The sequence below is a fragment of the Cnephaeus nilssonii genome (genome assembly GCF_951640355.1).
Source record: "Cnephaeus nilssonii genome assembly, chromosome: 3".
Classification (NCBI taxonomy): Eukaryota; Metazoa; Chordata; class Mammalia; order Chiroptera; family Vespertilionidae; genus Cnephaeus; species Cnephaeus nilssonii.
The window spans coordinates 80,185,673-80,209,034 of NC_137074.1; the positions used below are offsets into that span (position 1 = coordinate 80,185,673).

The 23,362-nt window shown below is 38.4% G+C and overlaps 1 protein-coding gene across 1 annotated transcript in view; it reads left to right on the forward strand.

The window, feature by feature from the left end:
- Positions 1 to 22,437, forward strand: part of PCNP (PEST proteolytic signal containing nuclear protein) — a 28,872-nt gene extending 6,435 nt beyond the window's left edge. Inside the window, exons 2-5 of the mRNA XM_079765772.1 lie at positions 137 to 351; positions 1,766 to 1,840; positions 9,504 to 9,559; positions 12,529 to 22,437. Coding sequence (XP_079621898.1) covers positions 137 to 351; positions 1,766 to 1,840; positions 9,504 to 9,559; positions 12,529 to 12,655 — 473 coding nt within the window. The 3' untranslated portion in view covers positions 12,656 to 22,437. The remainder of the gene's footprint in view (positions 1 to 136; positions 352 to 1,765; positions 1,841 to 9,503; positions 9,560 to 12,528) is intronic.
- Positions 22,438 to 23,362: the final 925 nt, after the last annotated feature.

A 23,362-nucleotide genomic window follows, 5' to 3' on the forward strand; every position in this document is an offset into this window, starting at 1 on the left:
GTGGAAGAGGCTGTTGGGTCAGTAGGTGACAACTGCAGAGGTATCTTCCTTATAACGATGCTTTTTGAGGTTGCTGCTCCCGTCAGTCTGCTCAGTAAAAATAGCTCATCTTGGTAAGTTGTTTCGACTTCACCAGGACCTGAAGAAGAAGCAGAAAAACCTGTGAAAACTAAGACTGTTTCTTCCAGTAATGGAGGGGAAAGTTCCAGTCGCAGCGCTGAGAAGCGATCAGCTGAAGAAGAAGCTGCAGACCTCCCAACAAAGCCTACAAAGATCTCCAAGTTTGGATTTGCCATAGGTAGTCAGACGACAAAGAAAGCCTCAGCCATATCCATCAAACTTGGATCAAGTGTGAGTTGTTATTTTATATATGATATTCGTAATGGGTCTTAAGAATTTGTTTTGGAAACCTGTTTTCACTGAGTTAGGTAAATTAAGGATTAAAATGTACATGTAGGTATTTACAGAGTTATTAGCTCCATGTTCAAGAAAGACCTGGATGAACTAAACCTTAATAAAGCTTTTTTTTTTAAAGGTTTGGAATATAAGAAACAACTACAACTAATAGCTTAGAATTTTCCTAAGTTGAGCAAAACCAACTTTTTTCAGAAAGAATTTTTTTCAGAAAGAATTTCAGCTTATTTTTAATTTCTTTCAATTCTAGCAATATTAAAAATAATATCTCTAGAAATCAATTTATCTTAAAAGGTTAATACTAGCAAAATATTCCTTGATAAGAAGAGCTTCCTGATTATCTTATTTTTGGAGCTACACGAGGATCTTCATTGATATCCTGTGACAGTAGTTCCTTACAAATCAACTTTTGATCCCTTGTGGGGTTTTTTGCACGTGTGGTTTTTTTAAAATATATTTTTATTGATTTCCGAGAGAGGAAGGGAGAGGGAGATAGAAACATCAATGATGTTGGGGAAAAAAATAAAAAAGAAACAAACACTAGTGATGAGCAGTGATGAGAGTGAATCACTCATCTGCTGCCTCCTGCACACCCCCACACTGGGGATCCAGCCTGCAACCTGGGTATGTGCCCTGACCGGGAATCGAACCATGACCTCCAGGTTCATAGGTCATTGCTCAACCACTGAGCCACGCTGGCAGGGTTTGAGCAGTTGTTTTAATATGTAAATCATAAATCAATTCTTATGAACTATTGAGTATCTGGAAAGTATTTGAAATATTAGATGATTGGTGATTATATAATCAGGGTAACCTTATTCTAGTTGAGTGAGGAATCACGGAGAATGGTAAAGGAGGAAGCCAAATTGCAGTGGGTTGAAGACTGAATGGGTGGTGAGAGGATTGGAGATACTGAGGACAATTTACTTCAAACAGAAGAGATGCCATGAAGCATGCTTATAGGGCCGGAAGCTAGCTAGTAGAAAGATGAGTCTTGGTGTCTTTTATGTTCCCAAGGATACACTGTACTTAATTTTAATGTTACAATGGAAAGTATTACTGATAATTTTCTCTTACCTGTCTCAGGTGCCCCTTAGCTAAATGATACTCAATTATAGGTCCTAACTAGGAAATCTTTTATAAGAGGGAAAAAATGGACAATAAAGTAAAAAGCTACCCATTGATAACCCACATTTTCAAAAAGAAAGAATGGATTTATCCAAAGTTTTTTCTGAGTTTCTTACTATTTCTATTAAAACATAAAGTTTAATATTTGCTGATAAATTATTTATATCATTAAACAAGCCTGTGTAAATGTTATATCATACTCTTTAATATGTTTTTTCTTCAGAAACCTAAAGAAACTGTTCCAACTCTTGCTCCAAAAACCCTTTCAGTAGCAGCAGCTTTTAATGAAGATGAAGATGTAAGTTGACACCCAGTTTTGTTTATTTTACTTGAACCAATTCTTTAAGAAAGATGTTAGTGGCAGATTATAGGTTGTATTAATGGTACTAGTGAATTTCCTTTGCAAGTCTGATCAGTTTCTGTGTGTGAGACATCTGCGAAATCTGGATGTTGCTATTTATTATATTTGGTTGCAGGGTTATTTAAAATATTGTTAACTCTGGGGGGAAAGGAACTTAATCATCAATAAATGCTTATTATGAACTAGAGGCCCGATGCACGAAATTCATGGCGGGGGGGGGGGGGGGTTGGCGGTCCCTCAGCCTGGCCTGCGCCCTCTCGCAGTCTGGGACCCTTCGCTCCTAACTGCCTGACTGCTTGCTCCTTACCACTTGGCTCGCCACTCCTTAGCGCTGCCACGGAGGCAGCCGCTGCGTTCGCCAGCCGTGAGCCCAGCTTCTGGCTGAGCGGTGCTCCTGCTGTGGGAGCACACTGACCACCAGGGTACAGCTCCTGTGTTGAGTGTCTGCCCCCTGGTGGTCAGTGCACATTATAGCAACCGGTCGTTCCACCGTAAGAGTCACTGGGCTTTTATATAGATAGATAATATATGTATGTACTAGGAAGTATGTAGTATCCAAAAACAAATTGAATACTGCTGCCTTTAATAATTTTTATAGCTAAAGTCTTCAGTGATGAGACATTTTAATAATACAAGTGATTCTCCATTTATCCCCATGAGGCAGCTATAGTGTTTTCTCCCTTTATCCCTATGAGGGAAAACAAATAGTGGAGGTGATTCTGCCAGAAGTTTCAATAAACTCATATTCCAGAGTAAGCATAAGATGCTTATCTGCTGTCTTAGGCAGTCCTACTCCCTTCATGCCCCTCATAGGGTCGCTCTCTTACCATGCTTATGAATGACTATGGAATTTTAAGCATAATTTTGACTTTTCCTTATACTCTGACTTTAGAACCTAATCCTCATTTTAAGATGTGACCCATTGAAAAACAATAAAGTGTTACTGGATACATGAGTAATTGCTCCCAAAAAGAATCTGCATAAGAATTACACATTCAGAGGAGCACAAACACTGGGGTAGGAGTGATTGGGAAGACTATATAAGAGAAGAAATATGAGTTGGGTATTGAAACATTAGGTAGGGTTATGACAAACCAAGGAATACTTTTGTAAGCTAAGATGTCAATTTTCAAATCACGGTGGTAAATACTAAGCAGCTCCATTTGACTGTGCTGGAGATTTTTGTAGAGGAGTTTGGACAAGGATAAATGTGAAATGCTCAGATCCCAGGTGAGTAGGTAAAGAATAACTAGTCATCACTGTATTCTTCTTTGGACCTTTACTCATTTTACACATTTGAGTGCTTTCTATATGCTAGGCACAGTGAGATTACAAAGATAAATCAGACCTGTTTCTCTAGGAACTCAGTCTTTTAGAGCAGAGACTTATACATAAAATAGCACAAAATAAAAATCAAAAGTACCTGGAGATGAAGTGATGTGGAATTCAGGGAAAGAAAGAGGCTGGTAACTAGATGCCTGAAAAGACCACTAGACTGGATTTTTCTCCTGTTTGTCCAGTTCTTAACCAGTAGAAAGCCTGCGTTTTTGTGGGGTTTTTTTTAATTTCTTTATTGATTAAGGTATTACATATGTGTCCTTATTCCCCCATTGTACTCCCCCCCCCCCAACTCAGGCCCTCACCCCCCTGTTGTCTGTGTTCCTTGGTTAGGTTTATATGCATGCATAGAAGTCCTTTGGTTGATCTCTCCCCTTTACCCCCACCCTCCCCTGCCTTCCCTCTGAGATTTGACGGTCTGATCGATGCTTCTCTGTCTCTGGATCTGTTTTTGTTCATCAGTTTATGTTGTTCATTATATTCCATAAATGAGTGAGATCATGTGATATTTATCTTTCTCTGACTGGCTTATTTCGCTTAGCATAATGGTCTCCAGGTCCATCCATGCTATTGCAAATGGTAAGCATTCCTTCTTTTTTACAGTATTCTATTGTGTAGATGTACCACAGTTTTTTAATCCACTCATCTGCTGATGGGCACTTAGGCTGTCTCCAAATCTTAGCTATGGTGAATTGTGCCGCTATGAACATAGGAATGCATATATCCTTTCTGATTAGTGTTTCTGGTTTCTTGGGATATAGTCCTAGAAGTGGGATCACTGGGTCAAATGAGAGTTCCATTTTTAGTTTTTTGAGGAAACTCCATACTGTTCTCCATAGTGGCTGCACCAGTCTGCATTCCCACCAGCAGTGCACAAGGGTTCCTTTTTTTCCACATGCTCACCAGCACTTGTCATTTGATAGCCATTCTGACAGGTGTGAGATGATACCACATTGTTGTTTTGATTTGCATCTCTCAGATAATTAGTGACTTTGAGCATGTTTTCATATCTCTTGGCCTCCTTCTGTCTTCTTTCGAAAAGTATATATTTAGGTCCGTTGCCTATTTTTTGATTGGGTTGTTTATCTTCCTTTTGTTAAAGTTGTATGAGTTCCCTGTAAATGTTGGAGATTAAACCCTTATCGGTGAAAACATAGGCAAATATGTTCTCCCATGCAGTGGGCTTTCTTGTTTTGTTGATGGTTTCTTTTGCTGTGAAAAAGCTTTTTATTTCGATGTAGTCCCATTTTTTTATTTTCTCTTTAGTTTCCATTGCCCTAGGAGCGGTATCGGTGTAGAAATTGCTTCTGCATATGTCTGAGATTTCCCTGCCTGTGGATTCCTCTAGTATTTTTATGGTTTCCCGTTTTATGTTTAAGTCCTTTATCCATTTTGAGTTTATTTTTGTGCATGGTGTAAGTTGGTGGTCTAGTTGCACTTTTTTGCATGCACTTTTTTGCATGTATCTGTCCAATTTTCCCAACACCATTTATTGAAGACTGTCTTTGACTCCATTTTATGTTCATGCCTCCTTTGTCAAATATTAATTGAGCATAGTGGTTTGGGTCAATTTCTGGGTTCTCTGTTCTGTTCCATTGATTTATATGTCTGTTCTTGTGCCAGTACCAGGCTGTTTTGAGAACAGTGGCTTTGTAATACAGCTTGATATCTGGTATTGAGATCCCACCTACTTTGTTCTTCTTTCTCAGGATTCCTGCAGCTATTTAGGATCTTTTTTTATTCCAGATGAATTTTTGGAAAGTTCGTTCTAGGTTTGTGAAATATGCCGTTGGTATCACTTTACCTTTTTGGAGCTGTAGTTTTTAAACTGTGAAATGAAGGTTCTGATTTTTAAACTATTTTAAATAGATTTTTAAACTATTTTTCAGAGTTCTGGTGTTCTCTTGAAATGTTTCAGGAGCTACTGTGCTGGAAGGTGATGATGCCTAACAAGCAGGGCTCTGGTCTCCTGCCCTGTTTACTTACAGCAATTCTTTTTTTTTTCTTCTTTTTTTTTGCAGCAATTTTTTAAAAATTTTTTATTGATTAAGTTATTACCTATGTGTCCTTATCCCCCCATTACCCCCCATCCCCCCCACTCATGCCCTCACCCCCCTGTTGTCTGTGTCCATTTACTTACAGCAATTCTTGTATCTGTTCGATAATTGGGAACCCAAGTGAGATTTTGTTGAAGAAAAAATGTATTTCATTGCCCCATTCTCCCCAGGAAGGTTTAAAAAGTACTAACATAATATTTACTGTTTTCTGTGATTCTGACATTCTTAACAGATTGTATGAGGACAGTATAGGAAGAAGGAAACAGCATGTGTAAAAGTGGAGAGGCTGGCAATTATAAGCAATACATAGTAGTAATTGCTTTCTTTGTTTTGGGGGATTTTTATTATTATTATTATTTTTGTTGATTTTAGAGAGGAAGGGAGAGATAGAAACATCAATGATGAGAGAGAATCATTGACCGACTGCCTCCTGCACGTCCCCTACTGGGGATCGAGCCAGCAACCTGGGCATGTGCCCTTTACCGGAATCAAACCCGGGACCCTTCAGTCCACAGGCCCATGCTCTTATCCATTGAGGGCAGTAATTGCTTACTCTGAATACCTAACAATTTGGATATCTTTACATAACTTTATTTTACCCTCCATATATTCCTGTAAATCATGTGGTACAGTTATTTTTATTTTGCAAATCGAGAAGTTAAGAAGTTAAAGTATGCATTAAGTATGTGCTGATGCACACAAATGTTGAACTAAAACTTAGGTCTTCTGGTTTCTAGTCCTCTGTTCTTCGCATCATCCCTTACTGCTTTCTCTAAATATTTTATAAAGAAATTTTGGACAGGTTCAGGCAACACTCTTTCTCTGCTATAAGATGGTAATGATAGGAAGGGATAAACTTGTCCCTTAGATAAAAGAATGCATTGTGCCCTAACCGGTTTGGCTCAGTGGATAGAGTGTCGGCCTGGGGACTAGCGGGTCCCAGATTCGATTCCGGTCAAGGGCATGTACCTTGGTTGTGAGCACATCCCCAATAGGGGGTGTGCAGGAGGCAGCTGATTGATGTTTCTCTCTCATCAATGTTTCTAACTCTTCATCTCCCTTCCTGTCTGTAAAAAAATCAATAAAATATATATTTTTAAAAAACAGAATGCATTGCATCTAAAATCTATCTGGGGAGCATTTGAGATCTTGCTCCCCTGTATGTTATCAGCTTGGCTCAAATAAACTTACCTAAAAAACATTTTCCCCATACCCTAAGTAAAATTGACTAATTAGATTGTACCAAAATTAAGGATTTCTGTTTAATAATATTGACAAAGTTAATGATGAAAGTTGGAACAAGATATTTGCAAATGTCTAAAATCAACAAAGACAGGGCCCTGACTGGTGTGGCTCAGTTGTTTGGAGCATCGTCCTGTACACCAAAAGGTTATGGGATCGATTCCCGGTCAAGGGCACATACTCTGCTTGGGTTGCATGTTCAATCCCCAGTCAGGGTGCATGTGGAAGGCAACCAATTGATGTTTCTCACACCAATGTTTCTCTTTCCCCCTTTCCTCTCTCTCTCAATTTAAAAAAAAAAAAAAAAGTCAATTTAAAAATACCAAAAATAATAAAACCAACAAAGAGGGGGAGCATTTGAGATTTGGTCCCCAGCACATGTCAGTTTGTCTCAAATAAACTCTCATAAAAATTCTAAAATAAGTAAAAATAGCCAAAACCGGTTTGGCTCAGTGGATAGAGCGTCCGCCTGCAGACTGAAAGGTCCTGGGTTCGATTCCGGTCAGGGGCATGTGCCTTGGTTGCGGGCGCGTCCCCGGTGGGGGGTGTGCAGGAGGCAGCTGATCGATGTTTCTAACTCTTTATCCCTCTCCCTTCCTCTCTGTAAAAAATCAATAAAATATATTTTAAAATAATAATAACAATAAAATAAGTAAAAATAAAATCAACAAAGGACTAATATCTGAAACATACAAAATAAAATCTTTATCTGGTTCTTTTTCTGTAGAAACATGGTTAAGTAACCTCGAATATATATCTGAGCCTGAAACATATTGGACAAAGGGCATTTTTGTATCTCCTTTAGAGTCTAATTTGGACAGTCTCTGGATCTTACTGTATATTTCATGGCATTAACATTTTTGAAGAGTTCAGGACAGTTATTTTATTGTTATTTTATTATCATTATTTTAGACCAGTTATTTTGTAGCATGTCCCTTAGTTTGAATTTGTCTGGTGTTTTCTTATGATTAGATTCACATTTCTTTTAGCTGGAATACCACAGAAGTAGTAGTGCCAAGTTCTCAGTGCATCATATCAAGGAGCACATATTGTCAGTATGGCCCATTACAGGCATCATTAACTTTGATCATTTGGTTAAAGTAATGTCTGTACTGTCAAATCACTGGTGTGTTTTTTTTTCTAATTAAAATTTACCTTATTGGAGATAATGGTTTGAGAAGGTATATAAGCATTTACTCTTTTCTTTTCTTTTTTAAATAAATCTTTATTGTTGAAAGTATTACATATGTCCCCTTTTTTCCTCCAGTCCGCCCCCACTGCCCCATTGTCTGTGTCCATGGGCCATGCATATATGCATGCAAGGTCCTTGGTTGGTTACCTCCCACCTGCTCACCCTCCAGCACCTTCACTCCGAGATTCCTTACTCTGTTCCATGTTAAGCATTTACTCTTGAGTGTTAACATCCATTGGTGATTCTTGCCAGAGTCAGTTATTATAATGTTTGCCAAATGATGACTTTTCTAATTCTTTCATCCTCTCTATGTTTATTGATTGTTACTGTTGAAATGTGAGGTTCGGGAGCAGATTCTTCTTGTGGGTTCTTGTCCAACGAAGTTGAAGAATTCGTGGACTAACAGATTTCTTTAATAAAAATGTAGACGTTTATTAGAAGCAGATACAAACTCCATCTGGGCAGCGGGGGCCCCCAAATGGGAAAGGCCTGTGCTTGCGCGCGCGCGCGCTCTCTCTCTCTCTCTTTCTCTCTCTCTCTCTCTCTAATGGGAAAAAAAATCTAATCTGAATCTACTGAGTCTCTTTGTCTCCTGTGCTTTCCTCATTGGTCATTCTGCTACATAGTATTGGTATCAGAGCTCAAAGCCCACTTGGTGCTCCCCTCCTTCTCTCCCCTTATCTTGGAACATTCCTCTGTCCTTTGTGAAAATAAGTTTCCTTCCCGATATCCTGTGACTTTTCTTTATCCTCTGTGAATGTATGTCTTCCTTCCCCCTTATCCTGTGGCATTTTTCTGTCCTCCGTAAAAGTAAGATAAGCATTTTGGTGCCTCCAAGCCCCCATCTATGCATTCCTCTCCCATGGACCCTCTCTCAGTTGTCCTGGCTGGAGATGTTTTATTACCCCTATGGCTCTCCCAACTGCTCAGGTCAGGCTGCTTTTAATTGCTCAAGCCAGAAATGCCTTCATCCTTTCTGGACCTTCCCTCCCCCCACACCCCCCTTCCTATCTGCCTAATTAAGCTGGCTAACTAACCCTTATCACTGTAAAGAAGAGCTTTCCCTTATTTATATGTGTGGTGGGTTCATGGATTCTTATTTTATTCAGTTGGTTATGATGCTCTGATTGTCCCAGATTTGACCAGTAGAAACTCCTTTAATCTTCAGGACTGCCTTTAAAAAAAAATAAGCTCATCGGCAAAATTTATACTTAAAAACTTACATCATTGTAACTTATCCATAACTATAAATAGGGAAAAATAGTAAGCAAAGAACTTTCAAGATACCTTTTAGTCAAGGAGACATTTTTGAGAAGGAACAATCCAGTAAAATGATTAAGAGTCTTTGTTTTGGCACTCTATTGTTTTGCTGTTTATTAGCTTTGTGACCTTAAGACAAGTTCACCTTGTTTATTTCACCTGCAGAGTGGGAATGATGATAATCATATCACCATGTACAATTGTTATAGAGTTTTAAAATATCATGCATATTAAAGCATTTAACACAATGTATAGTACATAATCAACAAATGGTTTTAATTCTAGAATATCTCGTTTTTACCAAAAGTTTTAATGCAAAACCAGCACACTAGAAGTATATTTATTTTTAAAATGTAGTTAAGATAAATAATTTTATTCTTTTATCAAAATTTACAAAGTTGAAAATGCTAAAAGACTTAGATAAAGAATTTTGCATATTGTAATTAAGTGAATTTAATAAATCTATAGGCAATCATCTCTATTAACTTCTGTTTTTCTTTTTTATCTCCAGAGCGAACCAGAGGAAATGCCTCCAGAAGCAAAGATGAGGATGAAGAATATTGGAAGGTATTATAATTTTTCATAAATATTGTAGAAAATTACAGAGAATTAAGAGCAAGAATAAATTATACATAATCTTTTGGTATTCAGGCTTTTCTTGTGTATTGAGCATAACAGTTTTTTGAGTTATCAGTGATCTTATGAGTATTTTAAGAAAATTAACAATTTAAGACTTTTTAGATACATGTAATCTATATATATATATTTTTTCAAATAAATAGCTATGAGCAATATTCTGATTTAAAATTTATATTGAATTTTTTTTTTCTGGTATAAAAAGAAATGGCTTTGACTCATTTCATTTATGATAGCATTCTCACCACTTAATCTTGATCATAAATACCCTTTTTTCCATGGTCACTTAAATGTCAAAAACCAAAATAAAGCAAAAGTATTTTAATTTTTCTTTATTGTTTCTGTTGTCATGGAAATAATGTTAATTTTAAATTAACATGATGTTCAGTTTCCTGTCTTTGTACACATAAATGGATAATTTAGAAGCTAGTAAGAAAGCTTAGCTTTAAATTGACCCATACTATGTCCCCATTTCTACTTAATGTATGTACTTCCAAAGAACTAATTGCTAAGTCCATAAACAGGTATTAGCCTTCAGATTTTCGGTCTATGATTCAAATGGGAACAGTCCCAGTACCTTCATTTTATACTGGAATCTAAGACATTGTAACCCAATCTAAACACATCTATCTAAATATGTAAAATTAAAACAGAGTTCATAAAATGACCTAAATCTTTCTGTGTGGTACATATTCATGTTTTTCTTATGTTTAATTTTTTAAATATATTTTATTGATTTTTAAATATATTTTATTGATTTTAAAAAATATATATTTTATTGATTTTTTATAGAGAGGAATGGGGAGGGATAGAGAACTAGAAACATCGATGAGAGAGAAACATCGACCAGCTGCCTCCTGCACACCTCCCACTGGGGATGTGCCCGCAATCAAGGTACATGCCCTTGACCGGAATCGAACCTGGGACCCTTCAGTCTGCAGGCTGACGTTCTATCCACTGAGCCAAACAAGTCAGGGCTTATGTTTAATTTTTTATAAATGCTGATTACAAGCCAGCAAATTAATTTCATGACCTTATTAATGGGTTGCAAGCAACAGTTGTTTTGTGGTTTTGTATATGTATATTATTTTATTTCAAAATGGGTAAAGGACTTGAACGTAAGATGAGAAACCATAAAAATCTTAGAAGAATCCATAGGCAGCAAAATAGCAACCGTTTTTTCAAACTATAATGGTTGCCACCATTAGCTATCCTAATATATAAAAACCCAGGGTTCGTAACGACTGAAGGCTCAACCGACCAGAAGTCAGTCCTGCAGTCAGTGCTCGGTGGCCGTGGCTGTGGGCACAGCGACCCAGCACTGACTGCTGAGGGGGCTGCGGGTCAGGCCTGGAGAGAGGCCTGTGGGGAGAGAGGCCCGGCGGGGAGAGAGGCAGGGTCTGATCCGAAGCCTCCATGGCAGCTGTTGATCAGCCGTTGCCTCTCTTTCTCTCCGGGCTGCTGGCGAAGCCACGCCTCAGTTTCTCTCCGGGCCTTCATGGGGGCTGCTGATCAGCCCCGCCTCTCTGATCAGGCCCAGAGATAGGCCTGGAGACGCTGACTGGCATAGGAACCGACCAATCAGAACCAAATCTGGGTGAAGTGTGAGGAGCTAATGGCTGCCTAGGAGGCGGAGCTTTTGATGCTGACTGCATAGAAATCGACCAGTCAGAATTTAATCTGGGTGAACTGTGAAGGCAGAACCTAAGGTGGGGACTGAGGAGGGGTTTTAAGGGCAACAGCTGTTTGGTGTAAGGTGTAAGAAAGCAGATCAATTTTTTAATGACTGGTTTGGCAGTATAGTGCATATGGCTGGCTATGAGTCCAGATATAGGGATTATGTATTTTTGTCTGCCAATAGCATCTCCTCCTGCTGAAAAAGGCTACCCCCCGCCCATAGCAGTCCTATTCTATATAATCTATACTACTAAAAGGATGATATGCTAATTAGACCAGATTGACCGGCCATCTTCCGGACGTCCAACTTCCTTCCGGACAAAGCCATGGTAGTGGGGGCAGAGGCAGTTAGGGGTGATCAGGCTGGCAGGGGAGGGCTATTGGGGGTGAGATCAGGCCGGCAGGGAAGGGCAGTTGGAGGCGAGATCAGGTGGCAGGGGAGGGCAGTTAGGGGCGAGATCAGGCCGGCAGTTAGGGGCGATCAGGCAGGTGAGTGATTAGGAGTCAGTGGTCCCAGATTGCGAGAAGGATGTCCGGCTCTCGGTTTAGGCCCGATGGGTCAGACATCCCCCAAGGGGTCCCCAACTGGAGAGGGTGCAGGCTGGGGACCCCACTCCCGCCCCTCCCGTGCATGAATTTCATGCACCGGGCCACTAGTCCTATATAATAAAAGCCTAATATGCTAAGCGGCCAGTCGGCTGTTCACCCAATCAAAGCGTAATATGCTAAGGCCGCTCAACCACTCACTATGATGTGCACTGACCACCAGGGGGAAGATACTCTTACCAGTAGGTTAGCTTGCTGCTGGGGTCTGGCCAATCACGACTGAGCGAGACTGACAGGAAACGCCCTGGAGCCCTCCCACAGTCCCTGGCTGGCCAACCTCCTGTGTCCCTCCCTGGCCCCAGTCGAACAGAGTGGGGTCCCTCAGCCTGGCCTGCGCCCTCTCACAATCCGGAACCCCTCGGGGGATGTTGGAGAGCCAATTTTGGCCTGATCCGCAGGCTAGGCCAAGGGACCCTCCCACTGGTGCATGAATTCCTGCACCGAGCCTATAGTGTATCATCACCTCAGATGTTAAAACTACAAATTGTATCTGTTCCTTCCTTAAGCCTGAATCTGACATTTTAGAACTGGGTCTATGGAAAGTATATTTTTTAAAACCTTTGTAGGGGCTTCTGATGTTCAGCCTATATTTATAAATTTCTTTTCTTTTAACACAGGGATACACCAACATCAGCAGGACCAAACTCCTTTAATAAAGGAAAGCATGGGTTTTCTGATAACCAGAAGCTATGGGAGCGAAATATAAAATCTCATCTTGGAAATGTCCATGACCAAGACAATTAAAGGATATGTTTTGAAATTGGGGTATGGGGTGGGTGTAAAGTTAAAAGGAACAGTTTCCTTTTTAAAGAATGATATAAGACTATCTTTGGAGCCGCCTTTTTTTTTTAAGATTGAGTGGTACACTAATAAATGAGAGTTTGAAATTAGACGTAATTTATGTTTTATATACAGATTTCAAGACATTTGCTAATTTTGTAGTTTCATGTAATTAGTTTCCAAAGGTTACAGATAATTTAAAAAAAATCAGAAATGGTACCTTTCTAAGAATTGCATATTTTTTTAGACACAACTATTAGCACATTAAGAGGGAAGCAAAAAAGTTATTGTCTGTTTAAACAGCAAGCAATTACTCTAACTTAACTCCCTTATTAACCTAAACTTTCTGGCTCCCAGGAACAGCCTTATAAAGAGGGAGTACTGTATTGGGAGGAAAATGTTACTGGAGTATTGACTGAAAGTGAATTGGATAAAATTAAAATATTGCTTTTTTTCCTAATGGGCATTTGTTTTGTTTCAAGTCAAACTAGATATTGCATTGCTATCAGTGGATACAGAGGCTTAGCTCTTTAAAATAAAATTTTTTTTAATTTTATGTAAGCTGTTGAGTATTTGATATAGCCCACTTCACCTTAATGGGTCTTGTCTGCCTTCATTAGTCTACAAAGAACAACCGTTTGCTACCAAAGTAAATCAGTATTTTGAATGTGCTTCTCTTGGTTTTTGTTATTTAGCTTAGTTCCTGTAAGCATTTCCACCAGACTTGAGGCAAGTCATAGGAAGCTGTTTCTTTTAAAATACAAACCACCACCAAAAATTTTAAATGTACATAATACTTAAATATTTGGCTGTTTTTATTTTTTAAAAGGTAACAGACAGCAAAAAAGCAACATTGTGTCAAGATGGAAAATGAGAAAGATGCACTTTCTGTAATTTTGTCATACCATCTCAGTTACTAATTTGTGAATTCCATTTTGATTTGTACTTAACTACAGGAATCCTTATTTAATACAATAAAATGGTTTATTTTAAGTGTATGCATATTAACCAGTGGCCTCTCAAAAGCACATTTTCGATATTGAAAATAGAAAGAAAATGCATCTTTAAACATTTTATGGAATCTTTGACCACATATACTTTGTTAGAGCTATGTGTTTAGGGTTTTATTTTGTTTTTGTATTTTTGTATTGTATATGAATTCTTTTTTAATGTGACAAACACATCTTTAAAGGTATAGTCATAGATAAAAGAAAAATGCAGTATAATGATTTCCTTGAAAACTTCTACAATGTTAAATTTGCAGGCAGCTTCAGACTGTCTTAATGGTGGTAACTAATTGCTCAGCTCTTTTAAAAGGTAGTAATTCCAGAGAAGCAGCCTGTATATATTCCTAATACTTTGTTCACTTTCATTTATTAGAGTAAGTCCCAAGAAAAACAATGGAAATGTATATAGAACTGTTAGTTCTTAACTACTTGATTTAATGATATCAAGATACATGAATTTAACTTGCTTTAATGTAGGCAAACTTTTCATTTTTGTCTATTTTACTGTTAAAATAAAATCCCTCTCCTGCATATTCTTTTCTTGACTCAAACGAAATATTAGCCTATGGTCAAGATGGGAGAGAGAAATAACTGAGATGAATGTCTTTACTAAAATACCAATAAATTTGTCAAACTCAATAGTGTTCTTATTTTCTCTTATGCTTAATTGTTGCTGGGTTTTGTTTGTTTTTTAACAAATGTTACAATTGTTGCTTTTGCCCAGATGGTTGGCCAAGGTAATGGAAGGTATTAAATTATTGTTCATTAGACTCTATCTAATTTAGCATTTACTTCTATAGCATCCTTCTCCTCCCCTGCCAGAGTGTTTGTCTGCCCTGTGCTGTAGAAAAGCCTGCCAAAGTATATCTAGTGCTAGAAGGTATTCTCTTACTAGTGTCTACCATCCATTAGCTATACATATTTTCTTTGATTTTTAGTGGGAAAGGAAAGGAGAGAAGATAGAAACATCTCTGAGAGAGAAACATCGACCTGCTGCCTCCTGCACGCACCCCCACTGGGGATTGAGTCTTGAAACCAGCAACCTGCTCTTGCATATAGGTCAATACTCAACCACTGAGCCACACTGGTCAGGCTCGATATATTTTCTTAATGCTGTTGCCCAATAGTTCAGATCTTAACCGAATGATTGAACTTAACCTAGAATTAAGATTCATATGTTGTTTGACTAATTACAAATGGAAGCTGTGACTTTCTATTTTGTATCATTTCTTCTACTTTTGGTGTTTTTTCTTTTAATGATCAAGATTAGCTTGACACACTGGGGAGGGATTGTTAGTTATTTTTCTGGTCAAGTGAAAATACTTTAAATTTTTTTTAATTCATTTTGAAAAAATCAGACTTAATATGTGAAAATTATAAGGTATTTTCATATTCTCCAAATGCTAACCTCTTTTTTTTTTAATATATATCTTTATTGATTTCAGAGAGGAAGGGAGAGGGATAGAGAGATAGAAACATCAATGATTTGAGAGAATCATTGATCGGCTGCCTCCTGCACGTCCCCTATTGGGGATCAAGCCCACAACCCAGGCATGTGCCCTTGGCCAGAATCGAACCTGGGACCCTTCAGTCCCCAGGCCGACGCTCTATCCACTGAGCCAAACCGGCTAGGCCCAAATGTTAACCTCTTATAGAACAACTAGGGGCCCGTTTTGCAGGAAGATTCCTGCAAGATTTCCTGCGGGCTTCCCTCCTGCCACCGGCACCTCTCCCATCCCCCTACCTCTCCCGCTGCGGTGGGTGCCGCCTCCGCGGCCCTGAGCGCCGCTGCGCGCTCCACTCCCCCGACCCGCCGTGCCTGCCGCCGCCACCTGCCGCTGCCCACCTCTGGCTGCACGTGCCGCCTGCGCTTTCCCTCCAGCAGCCGCCTTGCTTTCTACTTTCCCTCCCTCTTCCTTCTATGGTTTCTTCAGTCTTCACTCCTCCCTCCCTCAGTGTATGCAAATTAGCCGCCATCTTGGGTTAGTTTGCATACTCACCCTGATTGGCTGGTGGGCGTGGCTTGGGCTTAGCGAAGGTGCGGTTGATTTGCATATTACCCTTTTATTAGGTAGGATTGTCCAGATCAGGAGATTAATATTATTATAATACTTTCATTTATTACATCATCTTATACTGTTGTTCTACAGACCTTATTCAGATTTAATCACTTGCTCCCCTAATGTCTCCCTAGTCAAAGATCCACTTCATTATCATATATTGTTTGTCTTCTCTCTTTAGTTCCTTTAGTTGGGACACTTCTGTGTTTGTCTTTCATGACCTTAGATGTTTTGAAAAATACAGGCCAATAATTTGTAAAAGATCTATTATTGGGGTTTACAATTAATATCTTGTGGGAAAATTCTTGGGATGACATAAGTATCCTATTTCTCATCATACTTTTGCCCATTAATTGGTAGGCAGTCATACTGCTCACCCCCTGGATTCTTTCCTGAAACGATTGTTGGTGTACTATTTGCGAAATGATGATTTTCTATTTCTTACTCTACTTTTAGTAAAAATTCTACTTCCCTTTTTTTATATGAGCATTTTATTTATTTTTTTATTTTGTTACTCCTCCCCCAAGGATATTTTTCCATTGATTTTTAGAGAGAATAGAAGGGAGACAGAGAAAAACATCTATTGGTTGCCTCCTGAACGCACCCCAACCAATGCTGAGGATCGAGCCTGCAGCCAAGGTTTGAGGATCGAACCCAGGACCCTTCAGTCTGCAGGCCGACACTATCCACTGAGCCAAACCAGCTAGGGCCCTTCTCTATTCTTTATTCAGTTTTTGTTTTTTTTATAGCAAAGATGGGAGATTTTTTGAAGAACAAGTACAGACTCCCACGTAGGGAGGGGGAAGAGTCCCCTTTATTCAGTTATTTTATTGATCATGTGCTCAAGTATTATGTTATTCTGTAGTTTATAACTCATTATTACCATTGTTTTGTTACTCAAAATGTTCCACATTTGCCCATGCAAACTCCTTTCATTTATCGCTTCTTGAACTTTTGGCTAAGACCAAGTGTAGTATCTGTTCTTATCAGTTTAATATCTGATATGTCTCTATCCAAGGACAATATATTAAATAGATTTAAAAAGAAAAAAACTCAGCAACTCAGAAAAAATTTAAAAAAAATCATTTGACACTCAGGTCTTTTTGACACACCCAGCCTTTTAAAAAATACTTTATTAATTTTTAGTACCAGAAAATATACTGGACTCATTTTCTCTTCAACATTTTTACCAGAGGAAAGTAGTCAGAAACCAAAATTGGCACTAGATGTGTATTAACTCATTGGTACTAAGGTGGTATTGCTTCTAGCCTGCTTAACAGCTAGAAAATGTATGTGTATATACGTCTATATTTCTAGGTCTATATGTATGTGTACTGTATGTGTGTATCTCCATGAGTTCATATTGATACTTCCTATACCAGACCAACACCACAGTTCATTCTAGTCTTTCTCCTTTCTATATCTCTTATCCAGCAGTAAGAAATCTGACTTAGATTCATATGTTCACTTAATTGCTTAATTTCTAGAATATACAAAGTAGTTTTCAGAACTACTAATCTATATATTTTCCTATGAAAAACCAGTGCAGTATTTGCATATGGTTCTTTTGTTTTAGTCTCATTCCATAATCAAAATACTGTTTTACAGCCCTAGTTGGTTTGGCTCAATGGATAGAGCATTGGCCTGTGGACTGAAGGGTCCCGGGTTCGATCTGGTCGAGGGCACATGCCTGGGTTGCAGGCTCGACCCCCAGTGTGCAAGAGGCAGCCAGTCAATGATTCTTATCATTGATGTTTCTCCCTCTCCCTTTTTAGAAATAAAAATTTTAAAAAATACTGTTTTATAAAGTTATGCTGGTTCTTTTCTCTGCTCCCCCTTTCAGTATGGTTATGTTACTCATTTGTAATGCAGTTAATTTGTATTTCATAAAGCCTGCCCATTCCTTAACTCTTTACATGTAAAACAGCATAGTTCTAAAAGAACTATCTTTTCTTACTCTCTTCTGTCATTTCTATCCTGATTACCTATAGTGTCTATGGTATCCAGTTTATCCTATTTTTTAAAAAATAAATGAATAGATGGGTGTTTTTTCTTACATGAAATATAGCATATTGTACTCTTTTGTGTGTGTGATCTTTACAGTATACCATAGAAATTGCCAATTCATAGAGATCTTTATCTAAAATTTTTTTAATAGCTACATAATACTCCAATTTGTGAATATATGAGTTTATTCAAATACTTGTCTATGTGTGGGCATTTAGGCAATTTCCACTATTTTGCCATTACAGTGCTGCAATTGAATAACCTTGTGCATATATGTGTTTATATTGTTGGGATGTATCTTCCTTCAGGTAAATTCTCAGAGGTAGGGCTGCTGGGTCAACATATAAGTGGATATGCACTTGTGTTAGACATTGCCACATTCTCCAAAGGGATAATACCAGTTTGTTTTCCCAGTAGGAATGCATGAGAGTGCCTCTTCCCACAGCCTTGCCATCAGAATGTCATGCTCTTAATTTTTGTCAAATCTGATAGGTTTAAAATTATATTTCAGAGTAGTTTTTAATTTGCATTTCTAGCTATGAATGAGGTTGAATATCTCTTCATTTAATGGCCATTTGAATATCTTTATGACCAGTCTATTCATGTTATTTTCATTTTACTATTGGATTTTTGGTCCTTTTTCAATTTTTAAGAATTCTTTATATATTAACTGTTGTTATATGTGTTATAAGTAGTGTCTCCTAATTATTATCTTTTGGCTTAGATTATAGTACGTTTTTGTAATGTGAAAGCTTCCATTTTTTACATAGTAAACTTTGTTAATCTGTATTGCCTCTCGATTATATGTGAATACTTAGAAAGCCTTTCTCTATACTGAGGTTAAAGATGAATTCACCTGTTTGTTTGTTTTTTCTAGTTTGTTTCATTTTTGTTTGTTTTTTCTAGTTTGTTTCATTTTTAATTTTAAATACATTCCTGATCCATTTGGAATATATTCTTCTGCATTTGTGAGATTGGGATCTAATTTTAGTTAAGTGACATCTTTCTGATATTAAGCCTAATCGAGAACAGTCTGCTTTAGCCTCTTTCAGGAGTGTTTTTAAATTTTTCTTACATAGCTTTTGCATATCTCTTAAGTTTATTCCTAAAGTATGCAATTTTTTTGTTGCTGTTGAAATGGGATTTTCTCTATCTTGTGTGCTGGTTATATTAGGATATGAAGGCAATTAAGTTCTGTGTGTTAATTCTATGCTTTCCTATCTTAGTTACTTTATTGTTTGCATTTTATCATTGATATTTTTAAAATATATTTTTATTGATTTCAGAGAGGAAGGGAGAGGGAGAGAGAGATAGAAATATCAATGATAAGAGAAAATCATTGATGGAGCTGCCTCCTCCACGCTCCCCACTGGTGATTGAGCCTGCAACCGGGGCATGTGCCCTTGACCAGAATCGCAACCTGGCACCCTTCAGTCTGCAGGCCAATGCTCTGTTCACTGAGCCAAACCAGCTGGGGCTCATTGATTCTTTAAGACTTTCCGGGGTGTATCATTATATCACCTTCAACTAAAGATGGTTTTACTTCCTTACCCGTTTTTGTGCTTCTGATTCATTTTTCTTGCCTAATTGCATTGCTTAATACCTCTAGTACAATATTGCATAGTAATAGAAATAAGGGCATCCTTGCCTCATTATTATTCTCAGTGGAAATGTCTCCAATGTTTTGCCATTAAATAAGATGCTACTTTAGGACTGAGGTAAGTATTTTATGTTAAAAATATCCACCAATTCCTACTTTCTGAAGTGGTTTTGTCAGAAATAGGTGTTGAATTTTGTCCAAGGCCTTTTCAGCATTGTATCAATGAGGGAAACCTTTAATAAAAAGGATTGTTAACATGAAACTCAGGTATAGCAGAAGTAGCAACTGCAGGAAGAAACTACTACCCTTAGGGCCAATGAAATAAGTGAACAGGGATAAAGACTTAACATCTTAGAGAAGGGGACTGGAGGCCGAATTTCAGATCTTTGAAACGTGCAGATGCTGCAAGGAAGAGCAGCATACCAAGCGGCCCATCACCACAATGAAGACATTTTTGAAACCCCATGATCAGATTTCATAAAAAATCTCTCATGATATGTAGCCCTCCACCCCCACAGGAATCCACTGTCAGCAATAATAGTTTTTAGTTTTACTTTTCATTTTATCCAAATTTCCTACACTGACCCTCCATTACTTTGATAATTGGAGAAATGGGTGAGGAGTAGGGGTATCCCTAATGTGAATTAGGTTAGCTGTTGTGCTAGGGCTTCAGATAGGTGAGAATGTTCTCAAACTGTCCTGAGAAAATTCTATCACAATAGATAGCCACTTACTTTTTGTGCATATTTACACCTCTGTACTTTGTTAATATAATACAAATGTGCCGGTATACTAAATCTTTGTGTGTGTTTTTCTAAGAGCAAGTCCTCTGGGAGCATTTTGTCTACAATATCCATTGAATCCACATTGTTTAATATTTAGGAAAAGTAAAAACTTATATACCATGTAAATATCAAGGATGACCACTATAACTGCTGCAAGAAGTTACCTGAATTCATGTGTATCTGTATCACTGACATATCATACTCACACCCCCCAAATGAGTTTCACTCAGAATCTAGCATTGTCTTGATCTCATGCTATCATATAGCTGGAATTAGTTATTTTATTCCTACTTTTAGAATTCCAAACTAAATCATAGTTGATGTAACACTTGAATGAGAATCATTAGAAATGAATTTATCCATGTAACCATAACTGAAAAGTTTCTATATAATATACAGGGTGGACCAAAGGTTTACAGTTGTTCATATGGAAAATAATACAATAATAGATAACACAAGAATAAACTTGTGTACTCACAACCTACTTTTGCCTCACCCTGTATATAGAATATATCAATATACTCTATCGGAAAAAGAGGTCAACACAAGTAATGCAAGGAGTAACATTGAAAGAATGTGAGAATTAATGTTGAAATATTTGCAAATGATTGAAGCAAATTAATTGAAGATGCAATTGAGAATGAAAAGGTGTATGTGTGGGGACATGGGGCATATGGGAACTTTGTTCCACTCAGTTTTGCTATGAACCTAAAACTGCTCTTAAATAAAAGCTGCTTTTTAAAAAGTCAAGGTGTGAGTAGTGGTTTCACTCAGATTCATAAGTACCTCTCCACCATAAATAGAATTGTAATTGTGTGTAACCTGTCCCCAAATATTAACATATTATATACATACCAGCAAATTTCCCCAAACAGGATTTAAGTGTAGTTATGTTCTCAAAGGAAAACAGAAAAGTTGCTTTCCCTGCTGATGCTAAACAAGTGTTTCTTCTGTTCTATTTGAATTCTATAGCAGGCATTGTCAGGGAAGAAAATCATGAATCAAAAATACGACTCTTACCACAGATCTTGCTTTCTCTGGTAGGAGTAACATGCAGCTGCTATACTGTGCCAACTTTTAATATTTTTATTATTGACTAGAGGCCCAATGCACACAATTCTTGGGGCAAGAGGGGGTCCCTCAGCCCGGTCTGCGCTCTCGCAATTTGGAATCCCTCTCGCAATCTGGGACCCCTTGCTCCTAATCGCCCACCTGCTTGCTTCTTACCACTTGGCTTGCCACTCAGCACTGCGGCAGAGGCGGGAGAGGCTCCTGCCACCGCCACTGTGCTTGCCAGCCGTCAGCCTGGCTTCTGGTGGAGCGGTGCTCCGGCTGTGGTAGGGCACTGACCACCAGGGTGCAGCTCCTGCGTTGAGTGTCTTCCCCCTGGTGGTCAGTGTGCATCATAGCAACTGGTCATTACACTGTAACTGTCACTGGGCTTTTATTATATAGATTTTAGAGAGGAACGGAGAGAAACATCAGTTTGTTGTTCCACTCACTTATGCATTCATTGGTTGGTTCTTGTAAGTGCCCTGACCAGGGATTGAATCTTCAACCTTGGTGTATTGGGACAATGCTGTGACCACAGCTCCCCGACCAGGGCCCTGTGCTGACTCCTAAAATAAAGGGTACTGAGTAGTGTCGCCATGCTGAAATGGATAAGGATTGTGATAACAGTCACCTCTTGTCACACAGTTACTTTCATTCCTACGGTGGCTTGTTTGCTTTACACAGCCATTAGAAAACCAGGGAGCTTCCAAAGGAAGGGCAGTTTCAAATTCTCTGGAAGTCGTGTGTCAGACAGGAAAACAGGGCAAGTGTGAGAGCAAAAAACTAATATGTTGGTAGTATGCTGCATGCATGAGTTTATATGCATGGAATTAGCAGGAATGGAATAGAAGTAATAGGAATTCAGTGGCTGAATCAATGATGGAAGAAATAAAAGCATCCTGGATGTCTAGGGATTTAGATCCTATGTCCTGGAAGAATGGTAGATCCTGAAGAGCCACCCATCCCACCCCCCAAAATTGACATATACAGGGTAACCTTTAAAGTTTAAAAACCTCCAGCCAGAATTTAGGTAAGTAGGAGATAGTGATTGAAAGTCCATAGAGCTAGTTTTCAAGGGGAACTAAGATACTTGAAAGAATGGAGTCATCATGAAACCTATGTAATGGTAAGTATCATTGATATGGGAGTCGATAAACTTTTGCTGCTTTTCTCTGCTCCCACATCTGTGAAACGGGGTTGATATGTATCTGAACTTGTGTGGTTTTACAGTTTATGAAGTAGAATACACCCTACCAAGAACTTTAATGTGATGTCTAAACTACTAAAACAATAGTTAATGTAACTAACAAGTTAAAAGAAATGGAATGTTTGAAAAGAAGAGAAAAGGGAATGTAAAGCAGGACAAAAGCAAACAGTAAAATGACATAAGTAAATGTATCAATAATTACATTTTTAATTGGACTAAATATCCCTATGAGAAGACAAAGATTGGCAGTCTGGATAAAAGATACACCTTAAATATAAAAATATTAAGTTGAGCCCTAGCTGGTTTGGCTCAGTGGATAGAGCATCAGCCTGTGGACTGAAGGGTCCCAGCTTCGATTCCGGTCAAGGGCACATGCCAGGGTTGTGGGCTTGGTCCCCAGCCAGATCAATGATTCTCTCTCATCATGGATGTTTCTATCTCTCCCTCTCCCTTCCTCTCTGAGATCAATAAAAATTTAAATACACACACACACACTGAGTGGCCAGATTATTATGATCTCTGAACGCATAATCTGGCCACTCAGTGTATATCCTATATAATAAAAGGCTAATATGCAAATTGTCCCCTTGACCAGGAGTTCGACCAGCAGGCAGGCCGGCCAACTACCCATGTCCCCTCCCCCTGGCCAGGCTGGCCGGACCCCACCTATGCATGAATTCATGCACCGGGCCTCTAATATATATATATATATATATATATTGAGTGGCCAGCTTATTATGAATCAGAGATCATAATAATCTGGCCACTGTGTGTGTGTGTGTGTGTGTGTGTGTGTGTGTGTGTGTGTGTATAATGTTGAAAGCACAAGGATTGGAAAATGTACCACATGAATACCTGAAAAGCTGATGTAGTATTTTAATTTTAGTCAAATTAGACTTGAAGGCAAGAGCATTACCAATGGCACTTCGTTTTATCCTTTCATAATGACAAA